Source organism: Ambystoma mexicanum, chromosome 2q, assembly GCF_040938575.1.
Source record: "Ambystoma mexicanum isolate Mex_15411 chromosome 2q, UKY_AmexF1_1, whole genome shotgun sequence".
NCBI classification, from domain to species: domain Eukaryota; kingdom Metazoa; phylum Chordata; class Amphibia; order Caudata; family Ambystomatidae; genus Ambystoma; species Ambystoma mexicanum.
In genome coordinates this window covers 1,035,311,074-1,035,338,686 of record NC_090924.1, presented here as the reverse complement: position 1 = coordinate 1,035,338,686, position 27,613 = coordinate 1,035,311,074, and the positions used below count along the sequence as shown (strand labels likewise).

Genomic DNA, 27,613 nt, shown 5'->3' with positions numbered 1-27,613 from the left:
GAGGGGGAAGGCACATAAACAACTCGGGCCTCCAGGGCATCAACATCTACAACAACCCCTGATGGGCCATTTTATGCGACGGGAAAGCACAAGGGACAGCATGTCACACCATGCCCCAGCAAAACCAGGCCTGTGACGGGTTACACAGCTGCTGGCAGGCATATTGAAGCCAGTGTGGAAAAACCCACCCGAAAAGCACAGGGCGCCTGAGTATCACCTAGCATCACCTAGCTAAAACAGCATGCAACATGGCCAGTAGGCCCAGTCATCAGAGGAAGACACGGACACCCCCTCGTTTGGGTCGCCATGTTTCAGCCCAAGCTCTCCCCATAGCCCATGATCCATTCCCCAGCCCACACCTGACCACAGCATCATGCTGAGACTGGACGCTATGGAAAGGCAGCAGGTCCAAATAGAAGTAATCGCAAACACACACTCCCTCCACCTCCAGGCCCTCCGGGACTGCATCCAGGGTGCCACACGCCAGATTGTGCAGTGCATGGAGCAGACCGGGCACAGGTGGCTGCTGCGACTGCCGCACTGACAGTGTACAGGCAGCGTATTAAGGAGCTAACCAAAGACATCTCTGCCTTTGCCGAGGCCGTGCAACAAAAGATGAAACTAACTATGCAACACATCCGGAGGGCAGGTCAGTTCCATCATGTTCAGCAGCACCAAGGGAGGGTTCCTTGCCAAGCACCCCAGGGCACTGTTCAGAGCGCATTCTGGGCCCTAAATCGAGGGGGAAACCTTGAAGGGGAAGAGGCAGCGCAAGTGGCTTTGTACAAGTAGTTAGGGACAGTGGGTGTGTTGGGGGTGGTGCCAAGTTGTGTGGGAGGGGTGTAGTGTGTTGGGGTGGTGTTGAGGGGTCGGGAGGTGGGATAGTGTGTTGAGGTGGTGTTGAGGGGTGGGGGAGGGCAGATAGTCTGTCCACTACCACATTAAACCTTTTTACAACTGAATCAATGCCCGACATTCCTCTTTGTGTCCATGTGCATAATTATAAATGTATGGGTTCAAACAGTGGTGCACAGTATGTGAAATGTTTTTTCATCAGAAAAGACTGTCCATACATTCCTGGTGAACCACTCGTCCAGCTGTGGTGACATCTCAGCAAATGCATCCAGATGCCTCTGCCACAGGCAGTGTGTCCTCATCATCAGGGGGTGGCATATCCACATCAGGGGGTAGAGGGACAATCCTCTGGAGGCAGATAAATGTACAGCATGGCACATACCACCACAATTTTCGCAACATTTTCCCCAACTCTACATTAGTGCCCCTCAAGGTCCATGCAGCGGAAACGGGCCTTCGGGAGGCCAAAGGTATGCTCAATACAAACCCAGCTCCAGCTTGTTTGCATGATTGTGGGCCAACTGCTCTGGTGTCTGTGGATTCCGCACAGGTGTCATGGGCCAAGGCAGCTGCGGGTATTCAGAGTCTCCTGCAAGTAGAAAGGTCTGAGCTGTCAGTCACAGTGTATTGTGTAGGTGTTGCCATTCACTTCATCATGACAATTGGCATAATATTTATGCATGTGGGGCTTAATTGCAAGGCATGTATTGATTTCACTGCATGTCCATGTTGTATGTAGCGGTTTGTGCATTGTAGTGTTACCACATGCACCCTGCTCTCTGGTAACAGATGTCATTTCCAGGGTCTATAGTTGTCATGTCAAGATGACATGGTGCCTGTCTTGTGCCTGTATGTTGCTCTTGTGCATGTGCCCTGATGGATGGTTTCTCGGGCCTCCATATGTTTCTGGTGGCAGTGGCTCTACATTGATGGTAGAGTGTACCTGGGTACTTGGGTGTGGAACTGCCAGGGTCAGTGGTGTGGGTTTCATGTTGCACATAGTGTAACATTGATTATGGATCTATCATGTTGCATTGTGGTACCTTCATTCGTGTGTGTGTTGGTAGTTCTTACTGTTAATGTGCATATGTGTATACATACAGATTTGTCCAGCATGTACTCTTGGGGTGTTCAGTGTCATTAGTGCGAGATGAGGGCTGGTCCAACTTGTACATTGCCTTGTCAGAGCATGCATTGTACTGTTTTGCCCATGCAACCCCCCCTCCAATATTGTTGGATGCCTTGCAGCACCTTGATGTATTCTATGATGCCACTTTTACTCACCCACTATGTCCGTTGTCCTCTGTGTCTCTCTATGTATTCTGGCAGTGTACTGTTGTGTAGGACCATGGCATCGTGGGTGGACCCAGGGTAGCGGGCACAGCAGTGTGGGATGTACAGGTCAGGATTGCAAGGTCACCTGCACGTTCAGTGAGTGGTAGTGCTTCCTGTTGAGGTAAACTGCTTCCTGTGCTTGCTGGGTCACCAACACCACATGGGTGCAGTCCAGGGATGCAATGACATTTGGCATGTGTGCAGCAGCATGGAATCGTGCCTTTACGGCATGCACCTGTGATAGGGTGGAAGGTAGTGAGCTGTACCGTGAAACATGGCACCGGAGGGCTACCAGCACATGGACTAGCACAGAACAAAATGTTGGCTGCGACATGCCATGCAGCATGGCCACAGAGTGCTGGACGGTGCCAGTTCCTAGGAATTGCAGGACGAACAGTAGCTTTAGCAGTGGGTGCACAGATGTTAATCCTGCTCTCTATGTTCCCACTCAATTGTGGTGAGCAGCTCACTTATGGTCTGCCTGTTGAGGCGCTACAGGGTTACCAGCTGACTGTCCGTGAGGGTCCAGGTTGCGGGCATGACCCTGGGTATGGGTGCTCGTCTTAATTGGCGTATCCTCCTCCTCCTCCCTGTCCTCTCTGCACCCTGTACACTAGGTTAGGTTTCCTGCCTCTGTAGTTCCAGACACAGCATGAGCAGCTGCATGTTCCATCTCTCAGTGGCAGCATGGTGTTGAGAACAGTGTTTGGGGAAGGTGTGTGCCTTATGTAGCCCTCTTGAGTGGATTGGGTTCACCTGTGGCTACATTTGTGGCACCTGTGTGCATTTACCTCCACATGGAAGGTGGAGGTAACTGTGCAGTGTTTTGGCAGTGTTAACACTGGATTTCAGCGCTAATTCAGCCGTCTCAAGACTTTTGATGCAACGGTAATTGCGCTTTGCTCTATCAGCGCAATTACAGCCGGTGCTAATTCCGCCGGCTGTAACACAGTCTGCGGTATTTGAACTGACTCATAATTCGGCTGAGCTCTAATTGCAGCAGTAAATCCATTACAGACAGTTGTAAGGGTTGCCGCCAGGGTCATGATGAGGCCCATAGTGTTTCCCCCTAAAACTTGGATGAATATTTTTCTCTGACATTTTTGTTACCTGTGACTCTGCAAATATTATCTATTCAATCCAGTGACCACATGGCATCTACTATGTGGGACAATCTCGAGGAAAGCCCTAATAAAGATGGAACTAACAAATGTCCAACATTCGTACCAACAATCCTAAACTCTGCAGTAGCGAGGTACTTCGATGAAATGCGACAATAGATATCACAGATCTACCTAAAGATTTTGGAAGTGATACTGAGCTCACCACATGAAGGTACACAGAAGAATTTGGATAAAGAATTGTACATATTGGATCGATGGATTGGACTATGCTGCTATGGATGAAATGAATGAAGACTGTAACTTATTTTGTTATTTATAGAAAGGTTTAACACTGCAAACTTTAGTGCTGTTTTGGGAATTCTGGATTGCTGTTTTTGTATCTCCTTTATTTTAATTTAATTTGTATTTATTGTTCATCTTTAATGCGCCTATTTACAAGTGTTTCGAGGTGCAGCAAGGCAGTGAGGGGGGAACAGGAAGGAGGAAAGTAGCGATCCTAATAGGCCTTGCAACATGGAGATTGTGCAGTGTGGTAGCGAGAAGGAGGTGGGGAAGTGCATGACTTGGGTGGAAGGGCCCATGAGAAGGAGAGTGTCACGAAGACCAGGTGGTCGTGGCCAGGGGGAAGAAGAGAGTGGTCCACAACTAAGTGCAAATTAAGTGGCTGGAAGGCTATCTGGGTGAAAGCCAGCCAGCTAAGTGTAGGTAGGAGGGCCTGTGAGGGCAAGTGCAGGATGAGTGTTGGGAGGGGTGGGATGGGAGAATAAGTGTAGAGGTAGACTGGGCAGTGGAGGGCCTCACGCCCTGTGAGACTCTGAAGGAACCAGGCCACCAGATTCAGGCAGAGTGGACATTAGATGGGAAGGGGAAAGGAAGAAGGGAAAAGGAAGGTCTTGAGGAGGTTCCAGAACTTAACGGGATCCGGCTCAAGTCTGTGAGGGGTAGGGAGGCCATTCCAGAGGGAGGCACCTGTGGCAGAGAGAAATCTACCCCCACTCTCTGCTTGGAAAAACAACTGATTTGCAGTGAGTTAAAGATAGATGAGCGAAGGGCTCTAGTGGGGAGGTATTTAGGGAGTTAGGGTTGGATATAGTTTGGTCCCAGGCCCCAAAAAGCCTTGTGGATGATGCAGAGGTTCTTGAATTTTATCCTCTCAGCAACCATGAGCCAGTGGAGAGATTTACGGGCTGGAGAGATGTGGTCCTAGAGCTTGAAGCCAAGCACAAGTCTCGCAGTCCTATTCTGGATTACGTGAATGGGGCGAAGGGAAGAGTTAGGCAGATTGAGGATGAGACTGTTGCAGTAGTCCAGCCTGGACAGAACTAGAGTTCTGAAGACATTGAGTTTCTGTGGGAAGGTGAGGAAGGGGAGAATGCCTCTGAGGAGGTGCAGCTGAAAGTGGTCCTTCTTGTCCAGGTCCATTATGTGGGGAGCGTAGGAGAGGGAGGAGTCGAAGAGCGCACAAGGGTTTTTTGCTTCACGTGAGGATGGCTAGAGGAGAGAGCAGAGGTCCCAATGAGAATGATCTCTGTCTTACTGGCATTAAAGCAGAGATTGTTAGTAGTGCACTATGTCTGAATAGCAGACAGGCAGTCAGGAATGTAAGAGGAAGAAGAGGAGGTATAGGAGGGTAGCTTTAAAGAAAGCTGCATGTCATCAGCATAACACTGGGAATTAGGAGAGGAGATCAGATGGGCTGGGGTGGGGGGGGGCAGATAGATATTGAAGAGCTATGGCGAGAGGATAGAGCCCTGAGGGACACCACAGCTGGAGAGTGAGATGTGGAGAGGAAAGGGCCCAATTGAACCTTGGTGGGTCGGCCCCGAGACAAAGGAGGCCAACCAGTTCAGAGCCAGGTCCGTGATGCCAAGGGTGTCACATAGCTGCTTTATCAGGGTGGCATGATTGGCCATATCAGCTTTATCAGGGTGGCATGATTGGCCGTATCAAAGGCAGTGGAAATGTCAAAAATGATGAGAACAGGAGAGCTGGAATCGAGATTTGTCTGCAAGTCTTCATGGGTGAGCAGGAGAGCAGTTTCTGTGACTCTGGCAGCTCTAAAGCCAGACTGGTGGTCGTTAAAAGTTAATTAGTGCAGGCCAATATGCACGCAGAAGTGAAGGCATCCACAGAAGACACTTAGGGCACGATTCATGGAATTCTTTGCACGGTTCAAAGAGACTTTTCACTGCTGAAAAGTGTCTTTGCACTGCCAACACAAACCCTCATTCATGGAACTGTGCAAAAAGCACTTTTCCAGTACAAAGTCATTTTTTGCACTGACTTTGCACTGCAAAAATACACTTTGTACAGTTCCATAAATCAGGGTCGGCAGTGCAAAGTCACTTCGGTGTTTCTTAAATAGGAACATTTCAAAGAGAAAGATGGGAATGCAACTCTTGAGTGTGTGCGAGCGTTTCAAGTTGCAAGCAACCAGCATGGTGCAACTCTCAATAAGCCATCGCAAATAACTCAAGGACTATGAACACAAGTATATATGGAGTCCGAATTTGCACAACCGTAGTATCACATAGGTATGTAACAAACTTTCTCCGACTCCAGATTGACTCGCAAGGACCCCTCAGTGAAAAAAGTGGCTTCTGAGTATTAACTAGCAACAGCATTTTCAAACGTTGCCATTTCCATCATGCTTGCCACATCTAGAAACATGTCAACATGACAAGAGACCCTAAAAATGTACCATCGCATCCTTGCGTTGGCATGCCAAAAAGATTCAATAGGTGGATGATTTACTTTATAGTATCTCTACAACTAGCAGGCGGCCTCAGCAACATGTTTCCTGTGCTTCCCACACAGAGAGAACGTCCCGGCACTGCCAGGCACCCGACGGTGGAAGCGCACACTGCAGCTGTGGGGTAGGGGAGGGCAGAAGGGAAGAAGTGGCTCCTGGGTGAGTGTGGCTTGTCTGTCCCACCCCCCTACCTTGCCATCAGAAACAGGACCATCATGTGTGGGGGGAGAACTAACTGGTTGTTGGAGCTTTGAAGGAGGCTCAGAGGTTGGCGAACTGAAAAACTGCTGGAAAACGACTCTTACACAGATGTGTGTGTGTGGCGGGGGTTCAGGATTACTTATCGGCTGCTGCATTGCTCAATGTTGAGGGTGATGCAGACTGTAGCAATTCTACAACGGAGACCACAGACATCTGGGATGAGGAGAAGACCATGACAGCTCAGCTGAACACCCTCTTTCCTATATAATGTTTCCTTCCTTCGCATGCTCTAAACTAGGACTTCCCTGTGCACTCCCCTTACCCTTGGACGGGAGTGTGAGCTATGGTGGTCCTTGAAGACATTTGGAGGGTTGAGACCACGATTGCCCCTGAAATCACCTGAACAGCACTTGTGTTTTGGTTGTGCAGCATCATCATGGCCAACAGTGTGCAGCATTTCCCCCACACTTTTATTGACCTGTTTACTGCCGTGTGCCCCTTCCACTAGTATCAAAATAGAATAAGTGATGGCCTTTACTACCTTACAGTCATGTCCCACTCTATCATTCCTTTTCACATTTTTTTCTTTTACCAAATGTCAATTAGATATATAAAAAAAACGTTTTAATTAAGAATCAAGTCTACGACTACAAAGGCAACCATGAAACTCGTAGTATAAACAATCATTCCATACAACTACAAATCAAACCTTAAGGCTCACTTCCACAAACTGTAGTTGGTGTGCCCTGCCTAATAACTAAAGTGTGTTCTAGTTTAGCTTGTCTTTGCTATTACAGACTGACTAACCACATATAGCCATTTCCAAATCAGCTGTGATTCTGCCAGCAAAAGGAAGCAGTCCAGGCTGAACCACTATCCTGCATTCCCTCCACACGGACACGCAATAGACCCCAAAAACAAGTTCTAACTGTTGCCCGGATGGGCAATGAGCAATAATGGAGGTGACACCGGAGCATAGGTTAACGTCTTTCTTTAATCGCATACAACTTGAAACTGAAACCCCCTTTCAAAACTCCTCCCTTTCCTCTCAAGTTCCTTCTCTACTCCCACCAGTATCCTGTCCTGCCCTTCAAGCGGCAGAGACGTACAACATCACCTCCGGACAAATGCTCATACGTCCGGCCTTACCATTCTTCAACCAGACGAGAGGGCTTCCTGAACAGGTGATGGGGCCGTGCGTTTCTCTCGGACAGCCCTTGCGTTCCTGATGTCTTGATTGTCACATGGCGGGCTTCTTCTGGAGGGATCCACAGATCATCTTGCTGCTCCCTTGGTTCAGGGTCAGGTTCCGGAGGGAGTGGTTCACAGTCTTCTCTCTTGACAAGATGTTTGAATTGTGACCTGTTCCTTGTGTTTTCACAGTCTCCACTTTGAGCAGTCACCATGGTTCCTTTGATGGCGACTACACTCAAAGGTCTCAGTGCATATCTGGAGTCTGTCTTCCTTGTCATGGCCTGCTGGACGAGCACTTCGTCTCCCCATGGAAGTCTTTGGGCACGGCTCTTCGTCTAATGTCTGAGTCTGACTTGACCCATTCTTTCCTCTCAATGTCTCTTCTTATGATTTCAGCACCCCCTCTTCAGGGGCATTGGGATGTCTCACAATGCGTTTGTGTACTTTGTATCGTATCAATAGTTCTGCCGGTGACTTATTGGTGGCCTCATGTGCCATGTTGCGGTAGTCCCGTAAGAGTCTGTATAGTGCTTGGTGTGGGTTGGTGCCTTCTATGGGTGCTCTTTGCATTGTGGATACCATGACGCGTTCGGCCATTCCGTTAGCCTGTGGCTACCAGGGGGTTATCTTCTGGTGTATGAACCCCGTGTGTTTCACGAACGTTGCAAACTTGTGGCTGTTGAAGGGAGGTGCATTGTCCGATTTGATGGACCTTGGGATGCCCTACTCGCTGAAGACTTCATCAAAACATTGCTGCCACATGGGGAGTATGCAGTGGTTGTCACTTTCTTGACGATGGGAAATCTTGAATACTCATCAATGAACAACAGGAGATATTCCCCCGACTCCATCGGCCCGTAAAAGTCAACTGCTACTCTGTCCCATGGCTGGTCCGGGATGTGCGTCAGCTGGAGTGGGATAGGGGCTTCTGCTCTTGCTGTACACTGGCATGCCAGGCAGTTCTTGACCCAGCTGTCAACCAGTGAGTCTAAAAAGGGGAACCATACATGGCACCGCAGTTGCCTCTTTGTGTTGTCTGCTCCTCAGTGTCCTTCATGCGCCGGTTTCATGACCTATTCTCTGAGCGTCGCAGGGATGATTAGCCAACACACTCTCAGTAGGATGGCATTGTCTTTGACTGCTAGTTCGGTGTGTATTCGTGCCAACCTCTCCATTGCTTCCTTGCACACCCCCGGGTGGTACAGAACTGCCCACCTGTAGTCTTTCCACGTGTTATTGCTCATCAGACAGATGGCCAGCGCCATGGATGGGCCGGCTGTGGATGCAGCTATGACTGTCTCGAGTGACAGTGCTGGGGGGAGTGCATTTGCTGCCATGTAATTGATGTATTCAATACCGCCTACTCGGGTAGTCGGCATGCCTGTTGGATGTCGAGATAGGTAGTCAGCTGGATTTTGATTCCCCCCCCGGCCTGTGGATGATGTTGTAATCATATTCCTGCAGCCTGATGCCCCATATCTCTATCCTGGGTGGCAACTTTGTGCGTGGATTTCTGAAAAGGGACAACAACGCCTGGTGGTCTGTGATCAGCTTAAATTGCATTCCAATGATGAAGTTATGGAAATGTTTGCAGGCCCAGATGGCCGCCTGGCTCTCCTTCTCAGCCTGTGAGTATGCAGATTCGGGGGTTGACAGAGCTCTGCTTGCTAGGCAGCAATGTGCCTGGGATGTGTATCGGCTCAGCTCGTCTGCGCCAGGATGGCCCTGAGACCTACAGGGCTAGCGTCCTCTATGATTTCCTTGTGGAATATCATCGCTGTAATTCAGCGCGCCTTTGATGGGTCCGATCACCTGTCTTATGGCCTCCTGGAAAACTGTTGCCGCAGAGGAAATGCCAAAAGTCTGGCACCTATACCGCAATAGGCCTTCATGGGTGGCAAATGTTGTGATGCCCCTTGATCCGGGGTGCAGTTCCAGCTGGTGGTACCCTTGAATCAAGTCAAGTTTCGAGAACATCACCAACTTGTTGAGCGGGTATATCATATCTTTTATGCACGGCCCAGGGTGGCGCTCTCTTTGTATAGCAGTGTTTGCCATCCTCATGTCCACACACAAGCGGAATCGTCCACCTTCCTTGGGCACGATGACCGGAAGGGACACCCATGGTGTAGGGCCCATTGCTGGCTCGATGATACTGTCATTAAGGCGTTGATCCAGCTCTCGGGAGACAGCCTCTTGGAGATGGAAACCCACCCTTCCGGGGTGTTGGGGGATGGGCTTGACAGCTGAGTCTATGTGTAATTTAACAGGAGCTCCTTTGAGCTTCCCAAGTCCTGTGCACAGTTGGGGGAACCTCGTCATGATCTCCTCCTTGGTGATGAGGCTTGGACCTGTGGAGGCATTGACGTGCACACGCTTGTCTTGCCACTTCCCCCTGCCATCGAATGGATCACATCCCCTTCACGGAAATGAATGTCAATGAGGCCCAGACATGACGCTGTGCAGTAGCTGAGGAGGCACCGACCTTTCGTCGGGCTCCTGATGACGTGGATAGTGGTGTCCATCGTCAATTCTCTGTGCATGAGTTGGCATTTCAAGTGTCCGATGGCATGAAGAGGTGATGTCTCGGCCCACTGAAAAATCCTAAATAACTATGAGAATCCTCCAATTCATTCGATAGCCTAATGGCAGCTTCTTCTATTCTTTTGATTATAATAAGTGGTGCAAATTTGCACAAGGATCAGCACAAACCCATCTTATAAGAAACTGGCATCTCATGCTTGCTATACCTGGAACTGATTAGCCACGTCATTATTTGGTCTGCAATAGAATTTATGTTTGTAGGATTACCCTGTCGCATGGCAAGCACCTGTAATGCATGGAGCTTTACAATGGATATTCCAAATTGATTATAGGAACTGATCACTGCCTTTTATTTTTATTATTTCTATTTTCATCCCTCAGTACTTCTTCATCCTGCCTGACACTGATTGATATCATGGTATGTAACAACCATTGCTTGACATTGTATTATTGCTATCTGTGTAATATATATATGGAATGCAATGTGAATGTGTAATGTGAGAACTATCAAAATCTTTGTATTTTGCACTTTTGAGATAACAACAGTCTTGAGGACGACCGTCTGGTCGAAACACTTGTTGGCTGTTGATTTGTTGGATTTTGACAATAAATCAAATCATATGCAACAGACAATTTTGGATCTGATAAATAAGGACTTTGTGCATTACAGATTATGAATTGATGAACTGAATTAGTGTCACTGTGCAGAACAACAACATACATTCTTGCTTATGCTTACTTTTGGAGGCTCAGGTGGGCCTTGTGTGTTGTTACTGCTGCACCAGACCACCTGTGAGAATACAGAAGACTAGCGCTCTTCTACTTGTTACTCCCCGTAGTTTCTTTGATATACAGGTTGATAAACATATTGTGCAGGTTGGGCGATTTCTCCTCAACCCGCTACTTTGACAAAATGTTTGAAGGCTTCCATCCCCTCGACCGACCTTGGGCCTTTGTCCGCCTGAGGGGTCATGGCGAATGGGAGTGGCATGCGCAGCAAAACTGTGTTGGACCTTGGTGTAGGCGACGGTGTCCCTGGGTTGCTCATGGTGGCTGGTTTGGCAGTTGAGGTATGAGTCACTTATGTAGTGAATGCTTTGCAGTGTTCGTGGGCCTTCCTTGCTGTGGGAGGGGGCGAGGGGTGGATACTGTGTGTGGCTTCAGTAGTTGGTGTACCTGCTTATTTGTGCAGGTCAATGTGCACAGACCCGTCGTGGGTTAACGTGCTCTGGATTGGAATCTTACTCCCTCTCGGTATTGACCTGTAAATCTTCTGTCTTTTATACATTTTCTTTTTCTTCACCTTGCACAACTTCTTTGGTGCGTATTTGTGGCCCAAATTGCAGAATGTCCTTGCTTGGGGTGACCGGCACGTGGAGGAGTTTGGTTGGCAGAGGAGCGGTGGTGCTGCGATTTGGAATGGGGAGTGAGGGACAAAGAAAAACGCTGTGTGGGCCGGGCCACAAACCTGCTGTGCGCACCGTGCTCCAGCACGTGCCACCCCCACGTGGGCTTGCCGTTGAAAGGGGAGGAAAACTGCTGGCGGATTGCTGCGCAGCCAACACGGGAGGCACCCGTGTCCCACTCCTCTGGTGGAGCGTCAGAGAAAAGGATGCTTGGACTGATGAGGTCCGCACGCCTGGGATCAGGTGAGGCGTTTCGTACTGCGGGATCGCCAGTACTCATGGTATTACGGGGAATGTGTATCAGGCCTGGACTGGTGCTACGGCGCGACGGGATCGCCCGCCGGTAGCTGGAGGACGTTGCAGTGGGAATCACGCATCGGTAGCAGGATCTCCGGTCTTCTGCAGAACAGCCTCGTCGCCAGTTGTTGCCCAGATAGGCAATAAGGAATAACGGATGCGACACCAGAGCATATGTTAACGTCTTTCTTTAATTGCATACAACTTGAAACTGAAACCTCCTTTCAAAACTCCTCCCCTTCCTCTCAGGTTCCTTCTCTCCTCCCACCAGTCTTGTGCCCTCGCCTTAAAGGGGCAGAGACGTACAACATTAACCTGGATCGCCTTCAAAAGTGAGGTTCCACTTGAGTTCCTAGGTGCATAGGGCTTGAGATCCACATCTGGGCACAGACTTCCCACTTATGGAGAACAGTGACAGAAGTGATGCTACAGCCAATACATGCACATGGCATGACAAATGACATGACTTATTCGATCATGCATGTCGAATCATATTGTCTCGGGAGGATACCTCAGGAGATACATGCTCGCCTTGGAAACAAGACGACATGGAGCATCACGGGTTTGATCCCCGGGTCTGCGCTAAGAAACCTCTGGGTAGTAAGTGCGCTATAAATAATCTATCATGTCATATTACATCACAGTTGCCATCACAAATAATGCCATTGATGCTATTGTGCATGATGCAACATATAACATAATATTTGGCATCACAAATAACATCAGAGCTGACATCTTCTCCACTGACTGTGTGCTGGGCACATTAAAAAAAATAGCAAGTAAAATAGATAAATGCTCTGCACCTACACCTAGGTAGGAGAGCCCTGCCCCTACTGCAGGGAATTCATGCAGGTGGTATATTGTTCTTCCTATGTTTAGCTTGAGCATCAATGTTTCCGTAACTGTATCCCTTACCCCACCTGGCAAAGCCATGTATGCAGCTTTGCCTCATTAAAAGGTACCAATAAGGAGTACTTGTTTGTTACTACTTTTGGAGACAGCCCATCAAGACCCCCCTCCCCCATACGAAGTTATAAATTGCACTAGCAAAAATGTTTACTGATTGGGCTGGCAGGGGCTCAAGATAAAACGCACTGCCTTGGAGAGTGCTTTGCACCTTCACATGGTTTTGTAAATACATGAATAAAATGAGTAACTTACACTGTCAATGATTTTAAAAATGGCATACGCCGCTCCTCTTGCATTAGCAAATGCCTCAATATTGGGGGACGCCTGGCCAATACCAAAGGCTCCTATAATGACAGCGAAAAAGACCTGAAACAAAAGTGGTTACAAATAATTACTTTCAAGGGATCTTAGCAAATGAGACACTAGAGGCAAAATAATGAAATAGAACAGGATATATCATGTTAATCATACACCCAAAGGATATATTAGCACTAAATTTCAAGTTTTGCAGAAACAAAGAAAACACAGCAACTTGCAATTAATGAAAACATTTACTCAAGCCTACTAGCAAGAGACAGAGGGTCGGAGTTAGCGCTCAATGACCCCACTTAGTTGCAATAAAGCGTTGTGAGGATTTCTGGGAGCAGAAGGATTGTAGAAGTGTAGCTTAGACATGGAGGCCTGGGTGATAAGTGCCATGTCTGGTCCAGCTTTTTTGGTCAGTTGTTTCGTTCCTACATTCCTGTGGTGTGGCGTCATGTGTCGCTCGGCACAGGTGTGGATAATGATGGACATGGTTAGACATATTTTATGCTCCCTCATGCACGACTACACGTATTGGCCTGCTCTTCCAAAGCTGATTTGTCCTGGGATCCTTTACCTTTTGCCGCACCACTTCAAGTCCAGTCATGCTCATAGGAAGTGGTACCTACTTACTAGCCTCGACCCCACATCTAGTACCACCACAGCATGGAGAAAGAACTGAAGCTCTCTGATGACGTCCACGGAAGTGTATGTTTGGGAGATATGGGGGGGGGGAGCATGGAATGGGCACTGGGCAAAAAGGACGGTTCAGAGAAAAGACACCCTTTCACAAGAGGGAGATGTGAAATGTGACCAGCATGGATAAAATGGGTACATATAATGTGGTAGGGAGAAAAACATATATTTCCTGCACTGGCCTTTCCACGCAGTTCAGTTACAAAATTAGCAACGTTGATTGGTAATTTCTATTGTTAATGCTGCTTTTGTGAGGTCTTGAAACATGAACAGCATCAACAGATGACAAAAACATATATTTTACATTAGAAGCTGAGACTGAAATGGGCCCAAAATTAATGTAACTGGGGAGCATAATCAGACCACTTATAGCTCTTAAAGGGAAAGAGGGCATAACTGAGTTGAAAGGAAGGGTGGAAAGAGCCAAGGCAAGTTTTTCGGCTCAGTGTTTCTGATATCACTTTAGAGAATTACTCTCTCCAGAACTTAATTTGTTATCTCTTCTTTGGTTTATTCTTTATATCCAACTGAATATCTGCTTTGAGAGTCACTCAAGAGCGGTGTCACTTTACCGTTGAACTCAATAAACCCCAGTACTTACTGTAAGAACTGATCCAATGCTATAGGTGTTAGGCTCGGTTAGGATCAAGGTGGTCCCATACCAAAAGGCCAGCGCGTAGGAGGCGTAGATCAGCAGGAAAGCAAAGCCCATGGATATGTTAGCGGTCATAGCCTTCTTTATTCCAATCTTCTTAGCATCTTCCAGATTCTTTTCATAGCTGCAAGAAGAACATTTTTTGTTTATGAATCTTTGATCAGTTGACCTCTATTACTATCTGGTATTTTTTGAAAGTCTGTGCATTGCCTTCTCACATATTCCCTATGCATGTGAACTATCATGTGCCAAGGGGGTTGGGGGGAGTCAAGCAACGTGAAGCAATACAACCTGAAGACGGTTAGAAAGTAGGTCCCAGCAAATTGTCACTATTAATTTGATTGGGCTCCTGGTCATGGCCCTGTTCCCACCAGGTAGATTAACATACATTTTGTGAATAATCAACAAATACTGTGTAAATTGTCTAATCTAAGACTTGAGTGAGTGCTTTAGGTATCTCTTGACCCTGTTCATTCTATGTCTTATCCCAGCAAATTGTCTACACACGAACCACTTACTACCGTGCTTACCCTGAATGACGTGGTCTTCAACGGAGACCCATGTACGCTCATCACTTGTTATAGAGGCCTAGGCCAATACGCCACCAAACTTCCAGTATTTGCCTCGCACACTCTCAAGTCCCTAATGCATACAACATTATATTGCATCTCAGATTCTCTGTTTATTGTGCTGTCAAATGGGTAGGTGATTTATTTACTTTTAATTTAAGCCTTTAAACAACAAACAGTGCCGGTTCATTTGGTTTCAGTCCGGAGAGGACAGGAAAGGCAGCATGAGACCAAGGTAGAATTAAGGGCATTGGGGGCACAGCAATGAGAGTGCACGAGTAATGTCAATGACCACAGTGGCACCTGATGCAGCATCAGGCAGGACAGTTAGATGCAGAATTTCTACTTGCACGGAGAGGGATCTGACAGTGCTTGGCTTTTTTGTGCTTCTAAGCAAGGGTGGACATAAAGGTCTAAAACTTCCCCTCTGCAGACTTTTGGCAGACGGCAGGGAGTTGGACCCAAACAAAATTAAGGGAATGAAAAAGGCCACTTTAACAAGCACCTGAGTGTTTGGCTAGGAAATTCCATTCACCATTATAATTTGTTACAAGACCAGGAGTTCATGACTGACACAATAAAGGCATTTGGTGAACTGTTTCCCTTGCCTGCCAGTCAACATTTGAATATGTTAAGATAAGGAGTCTTTTTGTTTGGAGTGACAGATAGTTCCATATTTTCAGGATACGTTAACTGTACTTTACGCAGGCCTACGTGTCATGCTCTGGGTGCTTCCTGAAGGTCAGTTACATGAGTATTTGGACATGGACGAGGCCCTCCTCGCTCCCCAAATATAGTCAAAACAAACATATTCGGAACCATACATGTAGACACTGGTCTGAACTTTAGAAATTGATAGTCATTGATTTTGACGTGTCTATTTAGACATGAGAAAACATGTTCAACATCAGTCTAAACATGTGAAGTAATTAACCACGAAGAAACACAGAGAGCATGAAAAAAATGGTGGCACTAAAGTACAAGCAACTTATCCTACAATAAAGTTTGAAAATACAAAAACATCTGTCACCCTCAAGAATAAGTCCCTTTCACCTTACTCACTCGAGCAGGGGAAACAAGTCACCCAACTGGCCTAGCAGACGTCCAGTTACCTCACAAATTCAGCAGCATAAACCTGGGCTTAAGGAGCAGTGCGCCAACGGGGTAACACCCAATTTGATCGAAAAAACTGTCTGTATGCACGTTTTGATCGAATTGGGTGTTACCAATTTGATCGAGATCAAACTAATCGAACATGAGGGGTGGAGCTCTTATCAACACAGCACTTCCTGATGCATGACATTTTTTTAATTGGAGCGATTAATCAGTTTTAGGTTTCTCTATCTATGTGGTGTTGACACAGCAAAATTACCCTTTCAGTTATATGAAGTGCGTAGCAGCCTTCGAACGAAGGTACATTAGTTAAGTGCTACGCAAGGCCATGTACACTCTCTCACTAATGATTATTCAGATCCCATTTTAGAAAATAACTAGTACAATGAAATGATACATTTTGTATTTTCTAACCGAATGGTTTCTTTCTTTTGTCCTCCAAAAGCTATCACCGTCCTGATTGCAGAGAGAACCTCCTCGGCCACAGCTCCTGCTTTTGCATAGGCCGTCAGCTCCTTGTTTGTAAATGACGACAGAACCTGCGGGGGAAAATGACACAATTTATTCTTCTCCCCTCATTTTTTAAAAATACAGAATGTTATGTTGCTCTGCTTTCCTTTGTCTACACACATTTCTATTGTCATCTTTTTCAATTGCACAGAGGACGTTTCGTGTGTAGTAGAGTGCAAAACATTCCCTGCGCAATCCATGGCGTGCAAAAGGGGACAGGATGGGTCGTGCCAGTGGTGCAGGTGAGGTAGGTGGGGGGTGGAGTCAGGAACAACGGGGAGCAGACAGGGAGTAAAGGCGGGCACAGGGAAGTGGCAGGTGTTACAGGGTTGTCTCCCGGACAAGGTGAGCAGGGAGATGGGAGGGTGTGGAAGTGAGAATGGGTGAGTATTCTGGAAGTGTACCCCCAGAAAGGCAGAGGAGCGGCGGGTAGAGGTAGAGAGGGGACAGGGAGAAGCATTACAACCTTTTTGTAACTCCTGTTGCACAAGAGTCTCGTTGCTTCGAGAGGCAGCATATGGCTGTGCCTTAATTTCATGATCTATATAAATGTATTGTATCATTTTTTTTTTAATGTCTTTATTATTTTTTTAAACGAACAACAGATATAACATACAAACACATAACATGACTGGCATATTGGCATTTCTACGGATTTCTCCTATGGGTTCATCATCCTGGAGCTATCTGACAACCTTGCCATCTTCGTCTATAACTGCTTATGTGGGCAGGTTCGACCCTCCCGCTTGTACTGTCTTTGGTTGGTTACCTGTGCACCACTGTCTTGTGTCTGTCATTATTCTCGTGCCTCCTCGGGGCCTTCTCCTTCTTCCTCCCCCTCTTGTCCGAATAAATCCTGTACCAGGGAGTTCCATGCAACTATTTTCTGCGCTGTTTCTCCTTCCCCCCTTTGCACTGCTCTCATCCACACCGCAGTTTCCGCTAGTGTCCACTTGCGGAGGTCCGACCACCATGAGTCTACGGTCAGGCCTTCTCTTGATTTCCAGGACATTGCTATCCTTCTTTTGGCTAATATACATATCAAGTCCTTCATCTTTGCTAGGTGCATCCTATGTCTGCCTCCTCTCGGGAAGAGGCCCAGCATTTACCTCTCTGGGTGCTCTGCCTGTATTTGGAGTCCACTTTCTGTTATTTTGGCTCTGATACCCTCCCAGAAGGTTTGTATAATTGGGCAGGTCCAAAACATGTGGACCATGTCTGGTTCATCAGCTGAGCATCGGGGCACTTTCCAGGATCTCCCCCATACATCATGTTCATCCTCTTGGGTGTTTGGTACGCCCTGTGTGTTATGTACAGCTGTGCCTGTCTGAACCTTGCGTTCTTAGACACTTTCTTCAGATATTTTAACACCCTGCTCCATTCTTGGTCGCCAAAGGGCCTGTGAAGGTCCTCTTCCCAGCGCTGTCTTATGTATAGCTCTTTCGCGTTGTTTGCTCTTAGCATCTGTTCGTATAACCTGGAGGTTGTGTGTGTTCCCTCAGCTATATAGTACCATGTGTCTAGCTTCCCTGTGGCGTCCTCTTGGTCTTCCCATTCTGGCCATATTTTCTTGATTTTGAGGATTATTCTATTATGGAGGATGAACTGGCCTTCCTGTATATCATATTCCTCCACCATCTCTTGGAAGTCTGCCCACCTCTCCTCTCTCCTCAGGTCCCCAATTTGTGCTACGCTTTTGGCTTCCCACTGGGTTCGGTATATTGCTAGCATGTTTGTGTCCATGCCCACAAGGCCCTCAAGAGGGATTTGTGCCGACTGGGTGTCCTGTGTCCCTTGTAATTTCCACGCTCTGTTCCATAACCCCACCGCGAGGTTAAGCAGGCGTGGTAGGGTCCCGAGCAGGGGTTTGTCGAGCCATGGTATTTCTCTCAAGTAGTATGTTTTTAGTGCTGGTTGAAAGATGATTGTGCCGATTGTCTCTTCCTCACCCAGCCACTTGACTGTGAATTGCAGCTGCCCCGCTAAATAATACTTTTCAAAGACAGGCAGCCTAATGCCCCCTTCTTCATAGTCTCTCTGCAGAGTCTTCAGCGCTATCCTGCTTCTCCCCCCTGCCCATAGGAAGTTCCCTGCAATTGTATTCAATTTGGTGGAGAAGGTCTTGGGAATACTGTGTGGGATGTTTGTGAGGTAGTACAGCAGGCGTGGGAGTACCACCATTTTCAAGAGGGCCGCCCTACCCATCATCCCCAGTGGCAGTGTTCCCCAGAATGTCATAGACCTTTGTGTTCTTTCGAGGGATGCCTGCGTGTTATGTTGATGAGAATCTACGGTGTCATAGTGTATCTCTATTCCCAGATATCGGAAGGAGTGCGGTGCCCAAGTTAAACCCAGGTCCAGGAGCTCTGCTGGGGGAACCCGCTTCAGGCCAGCCAGGGGAAAGATCAGGGACTTCTCTTTGGTGATCGCTATACCGGAAAGTCTAGTGTATGCCCCAATTGCTTCTAGGAGGCAGGGCAGACTAGTGCGCGGATTTCCCACAAAAAGCAACATGTTGTCTACATATAACGAGATTTAATGCAGCACTCCATCTAAGTCTATCCGTGTATCTCCATATTCCGCCCTGAGAAAAACCGCCTGCGGTTCGAGGGCCAAAATATACAACATTGGTGATAGTGGACACCCCTGTTTAGTTCCCCTATGTATTCTCCATTCTTCCGAGATATATCGCCCCGTCTTTACCCTCGCTCTGGGGTCCCTGTACAGTAACCTAATCCATCTGAGGAACCCTTCCCCAATGCTGAAATGAGCGAGGACCCTCAGCAGCCACCCCCAGTTCACAGAGTCAAATGCCTTGACAGTGTCCAGAGACACGATTGCGCATTCCCTCTGGTTTGTCTTATCTATCACATGGTGTAATCTACGGAGGTTCCATGACATGTTCCGTCCCGGGACGTAGCCTGTTTGGTCGGAGTGCATCATGGTGGGGATTAGTTGTTTCAGGTGGTTGGCTAGAACCTCCGCAAGTATTTTGGCATCTTGGTTAATGAGGGAAATCGGCCTGTATGCAACGCATTTCGTGGGTGGTTTTCCTGGTTTGAGGATTGGTACAATTATTGATTCCGACATGCTAGTCGGTATTTGTGCGCTTTCATATGCGTCTTGATATGTCTCTAATAGTTTCGGGGTGATGGTACTTTTGAATGTTTTATAAAACTCTCCCGGGAATCCGTCCTGACCCGGGGATTTGCTGGTAGGGAGCTCAGTGATTACGCTCTCTATCTCCTCCACCGTGAGTGGGGCATCGAGTATTTGAACTTGCTCTTCTGCTAATTTTGGCAGCCTTAGCTCTGCTAATGCATCTGTTATGTCCTCCGGGTGAATTTCCCGATTGGGGACGTACAGTTGCTCATGAAAGCGGGCAAATAACTGATTAATATGTTCTTGGTTCCTAATCTCCATCCCCATTTCGTCTTCTAGGGCTGTTATGGGGTCTCTTTTAATTTTTTGCTTAGTGAGCCATGCCAGGAGCCTACTAGGCTTATCCCCTTCCGCATGTAATCAGTGTAGATACCTCCCGTAGTTCAACATTCCCAGTTTCTTCCATAGCTCTATACATCTTGTCCTCAACTCCATCAACTCCCTAGGTTCCTCTCCCGCCGCCTCTGCTCTACGTTCCTCTGTTTCTATCTGCCTTTCCAGTTTGTTGAGTTCTTCTATGGCTGCACCTTTCAGTCCCCCCATCCTGCCGATAACCGCCCTCCGTATCACAACTTTAAATACGTCCTAGAGTGTGGCGTTACTTTCTACACTTCCCTCATTATGTTCGAAGTAGTTCTCTATCACCTCCTGAAGGTGTTCCTCAAACTCTCCCTCTCCCAAAGCCTCTGCCCTGAGTCGCCATGTTGGTATCAGGGCTTTCCTGTGTGTATGTGCCCATGTTGCTAGTATCGGGGCGTGGTCTGAAAGTGTGCGGGCTTTGATGTTAATCCCTGTAAATTCCTGCAGTGACTCAGTTCCCGTGAATATATAGTCTATTCGTGTAAATGTTCCATGGGGTGCGCTGTAGTGTGTGTACCCTCTTTTCCCACCATGTACCTGTCTCCAAGCGTCCACCAGCTGTAGGCGGTCGAGGGTTCTATGCAGCTCCTTGGCAGGGGGTGCTGGTTTCTTTTGCTTGTCGTCCGACCTATCCAGGAGTGGGTCCAAAGTGCAATTAAAGTCTCCAGCCCAGATAAACATTGCTTCTCTGTACTGGGCCAGCTTGGGTGCTAGTTTCTTGAAAGATTCTGTCGCATCGTGGTTCGGAGCGTAGGTGTTAACTAAGCACACCTCTTTGTTCTCCAACATGCCATGCACTAGCACCAATCTGCCTTCTAAGTCAGTTTCCTGTTTTATGAGCTGGAATGGCACCCCTAGGGCGATCCATATTAGTACTCCTCACGCATAGTTTGAGGTTGTGGCACTGTATACCTGTCCTCCCCATTTCTGATCAACTTTGGCCTGTTTCGTTGGTGTCAAATGCGTCTCCTGGAGCATAGCTATCTTGACCTTCATCTTGTTCAACCAGGCGTAGACTAGCAGCCTTTTGACGTATGCGTTTAGTCCTCTCACGTTCCAGGTTGCTATTATTAACTCATTCAGGCCCAGGTGTACTTATTTGATCTGGCTCCGTAGTCCCATAGCCTCTTGCTTGTACACTGTCTCTTGCGCCTGCTTTTAGTGGTGCTACTTGAAGGTGTCCCTACTGGGCTCCCTCTCCCTGTGCCTCGGCGGTCGTGTCTCCCGATTTGTTGCTGTGTGCTGCTCCAGTCACTTCGTGCTGGAATTCTCCAATTATATTTTTTGTTATTTGCTCTGCTGCCAATGCCTTTTACAAACCATTCACTAAAGTCAATAACTCAAACTGTAACTAAAAAATTGACGCCCAGCTACCCTCCCCTTGCTCGGGTCTTGCTGCTTCTCTTGTCAGGCTCCTCTGGATGGAGCTGACTCGCCGCAGCGTGATGCCTTAGAACTGACATCCGAACTAGCGTTACGCTCTTTCCTGGGGGTAGGATCTTCTCGGCTGACGCGACTGGGTAGGACTGGTTGCTCCTTCACATTTTCCTTTCTTTCCTGACTTATTTATTTGTTAGATGCTCGGGGTCGTTGTTCCTAGCTATCTGCGGGCTCTTTCACCAGGGCCGATTCCCATCGTTATTGCCGTTTCTCTGCCTTAGCGGTGGGATTCCCTGGGCGTCCATCCATGCATGGGCCTCCTCCGTGGACTCAAAGAAGCACATTTTCCCCTTGTGCAACACCTTCAGTTTGGCCGGAAAAAGGAGCATATATCGTATCAACGCTCTTCTGAGACGTTCTTTTGTAGGCCCAAACTGTGCTCTTTGTTTTTGGACCGCAGCTGTGTATTCCGGGTGTATGGTGATCCTGGAGGAGCCCCTAGTGATCTCACCCCCCCTGGAGAATGCTAGTATCCTTTCTCTGTCTTTAAAGTTCATAATCTTGGCGATCATCGCCCTCGGGTGGGGTGGGGACCGGGCCGGGGTCTCTCAGTTAGAGCTCTATGCGACCTTTCCACCACAAAACTTTGGGACAATGTCCCTGCTCTGATCTCCTAGAGAAGCATGTTTTTGACATATTCTGTGGGGTCATTTACTTCCTCACCCTCCAGAACTCCAATTATGCAAACGTTGTTTCTCCTTGCCCTACCCTCCGCCTCTTCAACTCTTCTTCCAAACCTCTGTACGAATCCGCACCTGCAACAAAGACAAAACACGTTTAAACCTTGGGAAATAAAGACATTGAGCACAAATCCCAAGCATCCATTGGCATAGAGACCTACCTGCTTAATCCAGATATTCCAGACACAGCAACAGCCACTCTGGAAGTAACTGTGTCAGGGGAAAGACTGAGCTTACTGCGCCCCTGCTGAAAGTCAAGCAGCACAGAGAGCCAACCTCACAAAACTCAAAGGTGAGCCAGAAGAGGAGTTGGACATCAGGAGGTTGAAGGAGGTGGGACCAATCCAGCCCCCCACTCAAAAGCTAATATCTTGTTTCAACATTGCAGACAAACACCCCCTGGGGTGATAACAGGGGAGAGGACATCATCATACCACCAGAGCTACGCCAGTGCAGACATCATTTGTACGGCTACGTTTTACTCCCCCGTGGAGACCAGGTGAGCGTGACAGAACGCGAAGCCTTCTATAAAATCTCTACCTGGGCGTCATGGAAACCGCTGACGGCGAAGTCTGCAGTGTTTTGTTGTACCTGTGTCATGGTGCGTGCTCCAAAACCCCTGGAACTGATGGGCCCACCCCATTCATTGACACCCAATAGGGCTTATCAAGCCCCAAAGGAGCGTCCCAGAACCTCCTGGACTCAGTCCTGGCCCGGTTGGCACCAGGCTCATAAGATGGTTTGAACCATATGGACTACTTACTCAGCCTAATGAGGCTGAGCCGTTCTGCATATCCAGGGCGTGACCGAGGGACTTATTTATCTGAAAGGCAGGGTGTGGTAAAGGGACTATTTGCCTGGAACTACTTGCAAGGCTATTTAAGCCACACCCTGCAGGCAGAACACGCTTCGCGTTATTCTGCACTCCTGCAGCGTAACGCTCACCGTGTCTGCTCTGTCCACAAGCTTCTACAGGCACGCCCATTCTGAGATTTCCATCCATCGGTGCCTGAAAGAAGAAAGAGAGAAGAACAGGTGTTAGTACAGCGACAAAGGCCTTACCTGCAAGTCTCATCCACCGGTCTCGCCTTCAGCTGATCTTCGGATCACTGTCATTGTTGGGATGAGTTCATCCGCACAGGCCTCCAATACTCACCTGCGCATCGGCATTCCTCCGGAATAAATCAGAGCGGTTCTTCCATCCATCATCCTGGGGCTGCGTCGCACCTGCACAGAAAGAACAGCAAACAGCAGGTTAGTTGCGCACAAAACAAAAACAAACAATTATTCAGCCATCCAGCGCCACTCACCCGCGCTAATACTCATCTGGAGATAACCTGCCCATCATCCTAGGAGAGTCAAATCTTCTTACAAACCTCCATACAAATCCGCACCTTGGGAAATAAAGACATTGAGCACCTATCCCAAGCATCCATTGGCATAGAGACTTACCTGCTTAATCCAGATATTCCAGACACAGCAACATCCACTCTGGACCAGTGAAGTAACTGTGTCTGGGGAAAGACTGAGCTTACTGCGCCCCTGCTGAAAGTCAAGCAGGACGGAGAGCCAACCTCACAAAACTCAAAGGTGATCCAGAAGAGGAGTTGGACATCAGGAGGTGGAAGGAGGTGGGACCAATCCAGCCCCCACTCAAAAGCTAATATCTTGTTTCAACATTGCAGACAAACGCCTCCTGGGGTGATAACAGGGGAGAGGACATCATCATACCACCACAGCTACGCCAGTGCAGACATCATTCGTACGGCTACGTGCTACGCCTCCGTGGAGATCAGGTGAGCATGACAACCTGCTGCTCTGTTGTCGTTACTCTGTCCGTCAGATTCCTTGCGTCCTGGCGAAGGAGGCCCACGTCCACCATAACTGTGTCTAGTTTCTGTTCTAAGGATGCTTTCAGGGCACCTATAGCAGTGTCCATCTTGTTTTCAAGGGATGTCTTTAGGGAGGCAATCGCTTCCAGGATCTGGCCGTCCTTTCCGTTTTCCAGTTGGTGCGGGGTGCTCGTCTCCACCATTGCTGTGTCCGGTGGGTTCAGCTGTTTGTCCCCTGATATTTTGACAAAAGTGTCCATGCTGATTTGTTTGGTTTTCCCTTCTGTTTGCTTGTTGGGCATGGTCACTGTGCGGGCGCGAGGTGTTACGCTACTCCTGCGCGCCTTGCGTGTGACCCGTCGTGAGGATCTGTGTGGGAGCCCGCTTCTTTTGCAGTATCTGCAGGAGGTCTCAGCCTGGTTTGCCGTGTTACTATAGTATTTCCCCCTTTTTTTTATTGTCTGCCCCACTTCACCACTCAGGAGGACTCTTAGGGATGTATTGTATCATTTTTAACTCAACTTGGTGCAAGTCCGTTTTGTAATTATGTGATATGTCATGATATGGCATTTATAACATGTCTATACACAAGTGTTTTAAGGCGCAACGAGGCTAAGGGGGGAAACAGAGGGAGGAAAGACAGCAATCCTACTAGGTCCAGTGACATTGAGATGGCGCAAGTGCGGGGGGAGGGGAAGGGGAAAACTGCAGGGGGAAAGGGGATGGGGCATTGCAGTACATAGGATAACAGTCAAATAAATAAGACAATTAAAAGTGCAGCCAGCTGGTGGCAAGTGCAAGGGTAAGAGCAGACATCAGGGGTCAAGTGCTAGTGGGGGCTGTAGGGATACAGATACAGGGGACCTGGGCTCGAGATCAGAGGGTAGCCAGGTAACCAGTGCAGATACCAAATCAGCCAGGAGATCAGCAGGGGAGAGGGGGAGAGAACGTAGAAGCAAAGAGGAAGGGCTTGAGGTGCTTCCGGAACTGGAGATGGTTCTCCACAAGTTTCAGAGAGTCAGGAAGGCCCCAGCAGAAGAAAGAGATCTACCACCAACCCGCTGCTTGGAAAAGCGACTGACCCTGTGGGAGTTGGAGGCGGATGAGGGAAGAGTTCGAGAGGGCATATATTTAGGAAGAGATCGTTGAAGGTATTGAGGTCCCAGGCCTCAGCAGGCTTTGTGGACAATGCAGAGGGTTTTGAACTTAATACTTGCCACCACTGGGAGCCAGTGAAGAGATTTCAGTCCTGGAGAGATACGATCCCTGGGCTTGAGACCAAGGACAAGTCTCGCAGTCCTGTTTTGGATGAGTTGCCGAGGGTGGAGAGTAGAGGCAGGGAGATTTAGAATGAGGCTGTTGCAGTAGTCCAGTCTAGAGAGAACCAGAGCTCTGGAGAAAGTGAGCTTCTGCGGGAAGGAGAGGATAGGAAGAATACCTCTGAGGACGTGCAGTGTGACTTTGTCGAGACGTCAGAGATGTGTGGAGAGAAGGAAAGTGTGGAGTCGAAGATGAACCCGAGGTTTTCAGCCTCACAGGTGCGAGCAGGAAGAGGGCCAAGAGAGGCCGGCCAGAGAGCAACAGGAAAGGAGGGAGCAGGTGTGCTGATGAGGAGAATCTTGGTCTTACTGGCATTAAGGCAGAGATCATTGGTGGCACACCACTCCTGGATGGCGGACAGACAGTCAGAGATGAGAGAAGAAGAGGAGGCAGAAGGGAGTTGAGTGTCATACACATAGCACTGAAATTTGGGGCAGAGAGCAGCCATGCAGTGGGCAAGAAGTGCCAGGTATTGGTTGAAAAGCCAAGGAGCGAGGTTAGACCCCTGGGGGACACCACAGGTAAAGATAGAGACAGAGGAGAAGAAGGACCCAAGTTGGACATGGGAGGGCCGATTGGAGAGGGAGGAGGTCAGCCAAGCCAGGGCCTGATCGGTGATACTCAGGTTATATGATATTTTATTTATATTGCGCTCATACACAAGTGTTTCAGAGCATGACCAAGCAAAGGCAGGGGAACAAGGGAGAACAAAAACACTGATATTACTAGGCCCAGTGACATTAAGAACGCGTAAGTGCATGGAAAAGGGGGAAAGTGGGTGGAAAAGGGGAAGGGGGAAAGTGCGGAACAGAGGAGAGAACAGAATAAATAATAAGTGCAATAAATAAATACATAAAGGGAGTGAAACGTGGAAGTGCAGCCAGAAAGTGGCAAGTGCATGATTAGTCAGATAGAGTATATCTGACTGATATGTGTATGGTGGTACTTAGCAAAGAACACCACCTGTGAGCACAAAATAACATTTACGAACAAAAGTACTTTGTTTAAAGCATGTGGCTCTGTGCAAACAATGTCACAATAAATAGGTGAATACATAACCTCGACCTGTGACTGCCAGACCAATGCTATCATATATGCTTCAAATACAATGATAGCTAAAAGCACCAGTATCTTTTGTTTCTGCAACTGCACATTGATTTGTTATAAATGTGCATATCAATTAGCAGTAATATATAACTTCTGTATGATTTTAAACCAAAATCTGCAATTTGCAATGTAAAATTACATACAATATTGCAAGGCATGACATTTGAGTTTCTCCTGGACAAAATAGCTGTTTTTCTAATTGTACGCAAATTTCAAATTGACTCTCTGAGCTCATTTCGAACTAACATAAACTAAATGCATAAAAGCCTTGAAGGCTTTAACGCATTTAGTTTCTGTTACAAGACTTTAAGGCTTTAACGCATTTTGTTTATGTTAGAAGACTTGTAAGACTTTAACACATTTTTTTTTTACGTTAGTCCACATTTTCATGTATGCGTAGAGGAGAGGTAGAGCATAACTTGCGTTTCCGCCGCTCCCTTCCTCTCGCCATACATATGCTCCAGCAATTGAGATGGCATGGATTTTCATGGCGGAAGAAATCCTGGGGTTTCCTTTGGAGGACTTCAACGAAAAAAGGGGTGGCGTAGAAGCGTATACACCACCTTTTTTGCCCTACCCATTTGCACTCTCCATGCAAATGAGGAAAATTCTGCAGCGGTGCTCCGTTTACACCAAAGTGTAAACGAATAGGTCCCCACTGCCCAATTACCACAGGAGTTAAAAATGAAACCCTATGTACTGTAAGACCACTGGAATCTGCTTTTTGACACTATGCCAACTAATTCCACAGGACTGTGACAATAGAATGAAAATGAATTTTCTAATTCCACCCCACCCCCAGTCTGCGGTATGGGATTCTAATTAACAATTGTCCAATTGTCTCTGGAGGATATATCAGGGGCAACGTGCTTGCCTTGGAAGCAAGACGACACTGAGCAACACAGGTTCGATCCCTGGGTCGGCTCTTAGAAACCTCTGGGTCTTAAGCACGTTATAAGTAACATATCATATCATAACAGGCCAGAGCCGATGATGCATGAAATGTTGGGATGTGCACAGCATCGCCAGCTGGGCATGGATCCAAGTCAAGATTTCAGCTCACAGTCACTTGGTGGCTGGCAGCTGTTGAACTTTCAAACTGGTGGGGTGTCAGTGATAGAAGTGTACTGAAAAAAGTAGTGTAACTGTGGTCTCGGCAAGGGAGAGGGTAGGCGGAAGCATAGTGCAACATGTGACAAGGTGTTGCTACCGGGGCCGTGAAATAGACTAAGTGACTAGTAACTAAGGC

General features: G+C 47.8%; 1 protein-coding gene across 3 annotated transcripts in view; it reads right to left on the bottom strand.

Annotated features, from left to right (window-relative positions):
• The window catches only part of ABCB1 (ATP binding cassette subfamily B member 1), a 777,038-nt gene that overhangs the window by 394,510 nt on the left and 354,915 nt on the right, over positions 1-27,613 (bottom strand). For all 3 annotated transcript variants that reach the window (XM_069648389.1, XM_069648388.1, XM_069648387.1), the window contains exons 8-10: positions 16,368-16,492; positions 14,218-14,395; positions 12,870-12,983 (exon numbers count right to left, since the gene is read on the bottom strand). In XM_069648389.1, coding sequence (XP_069504490.1) covers positions 12,870-12,983; positions 14,218-14,395; positions 16,368-16,492 — 417 coding nt within the window. The remainder of the gene's footprint in view (positions 1-12,869; positions 12,984-14,217; positions 14,396-16,367; positions 16,493-27,613) is intronic.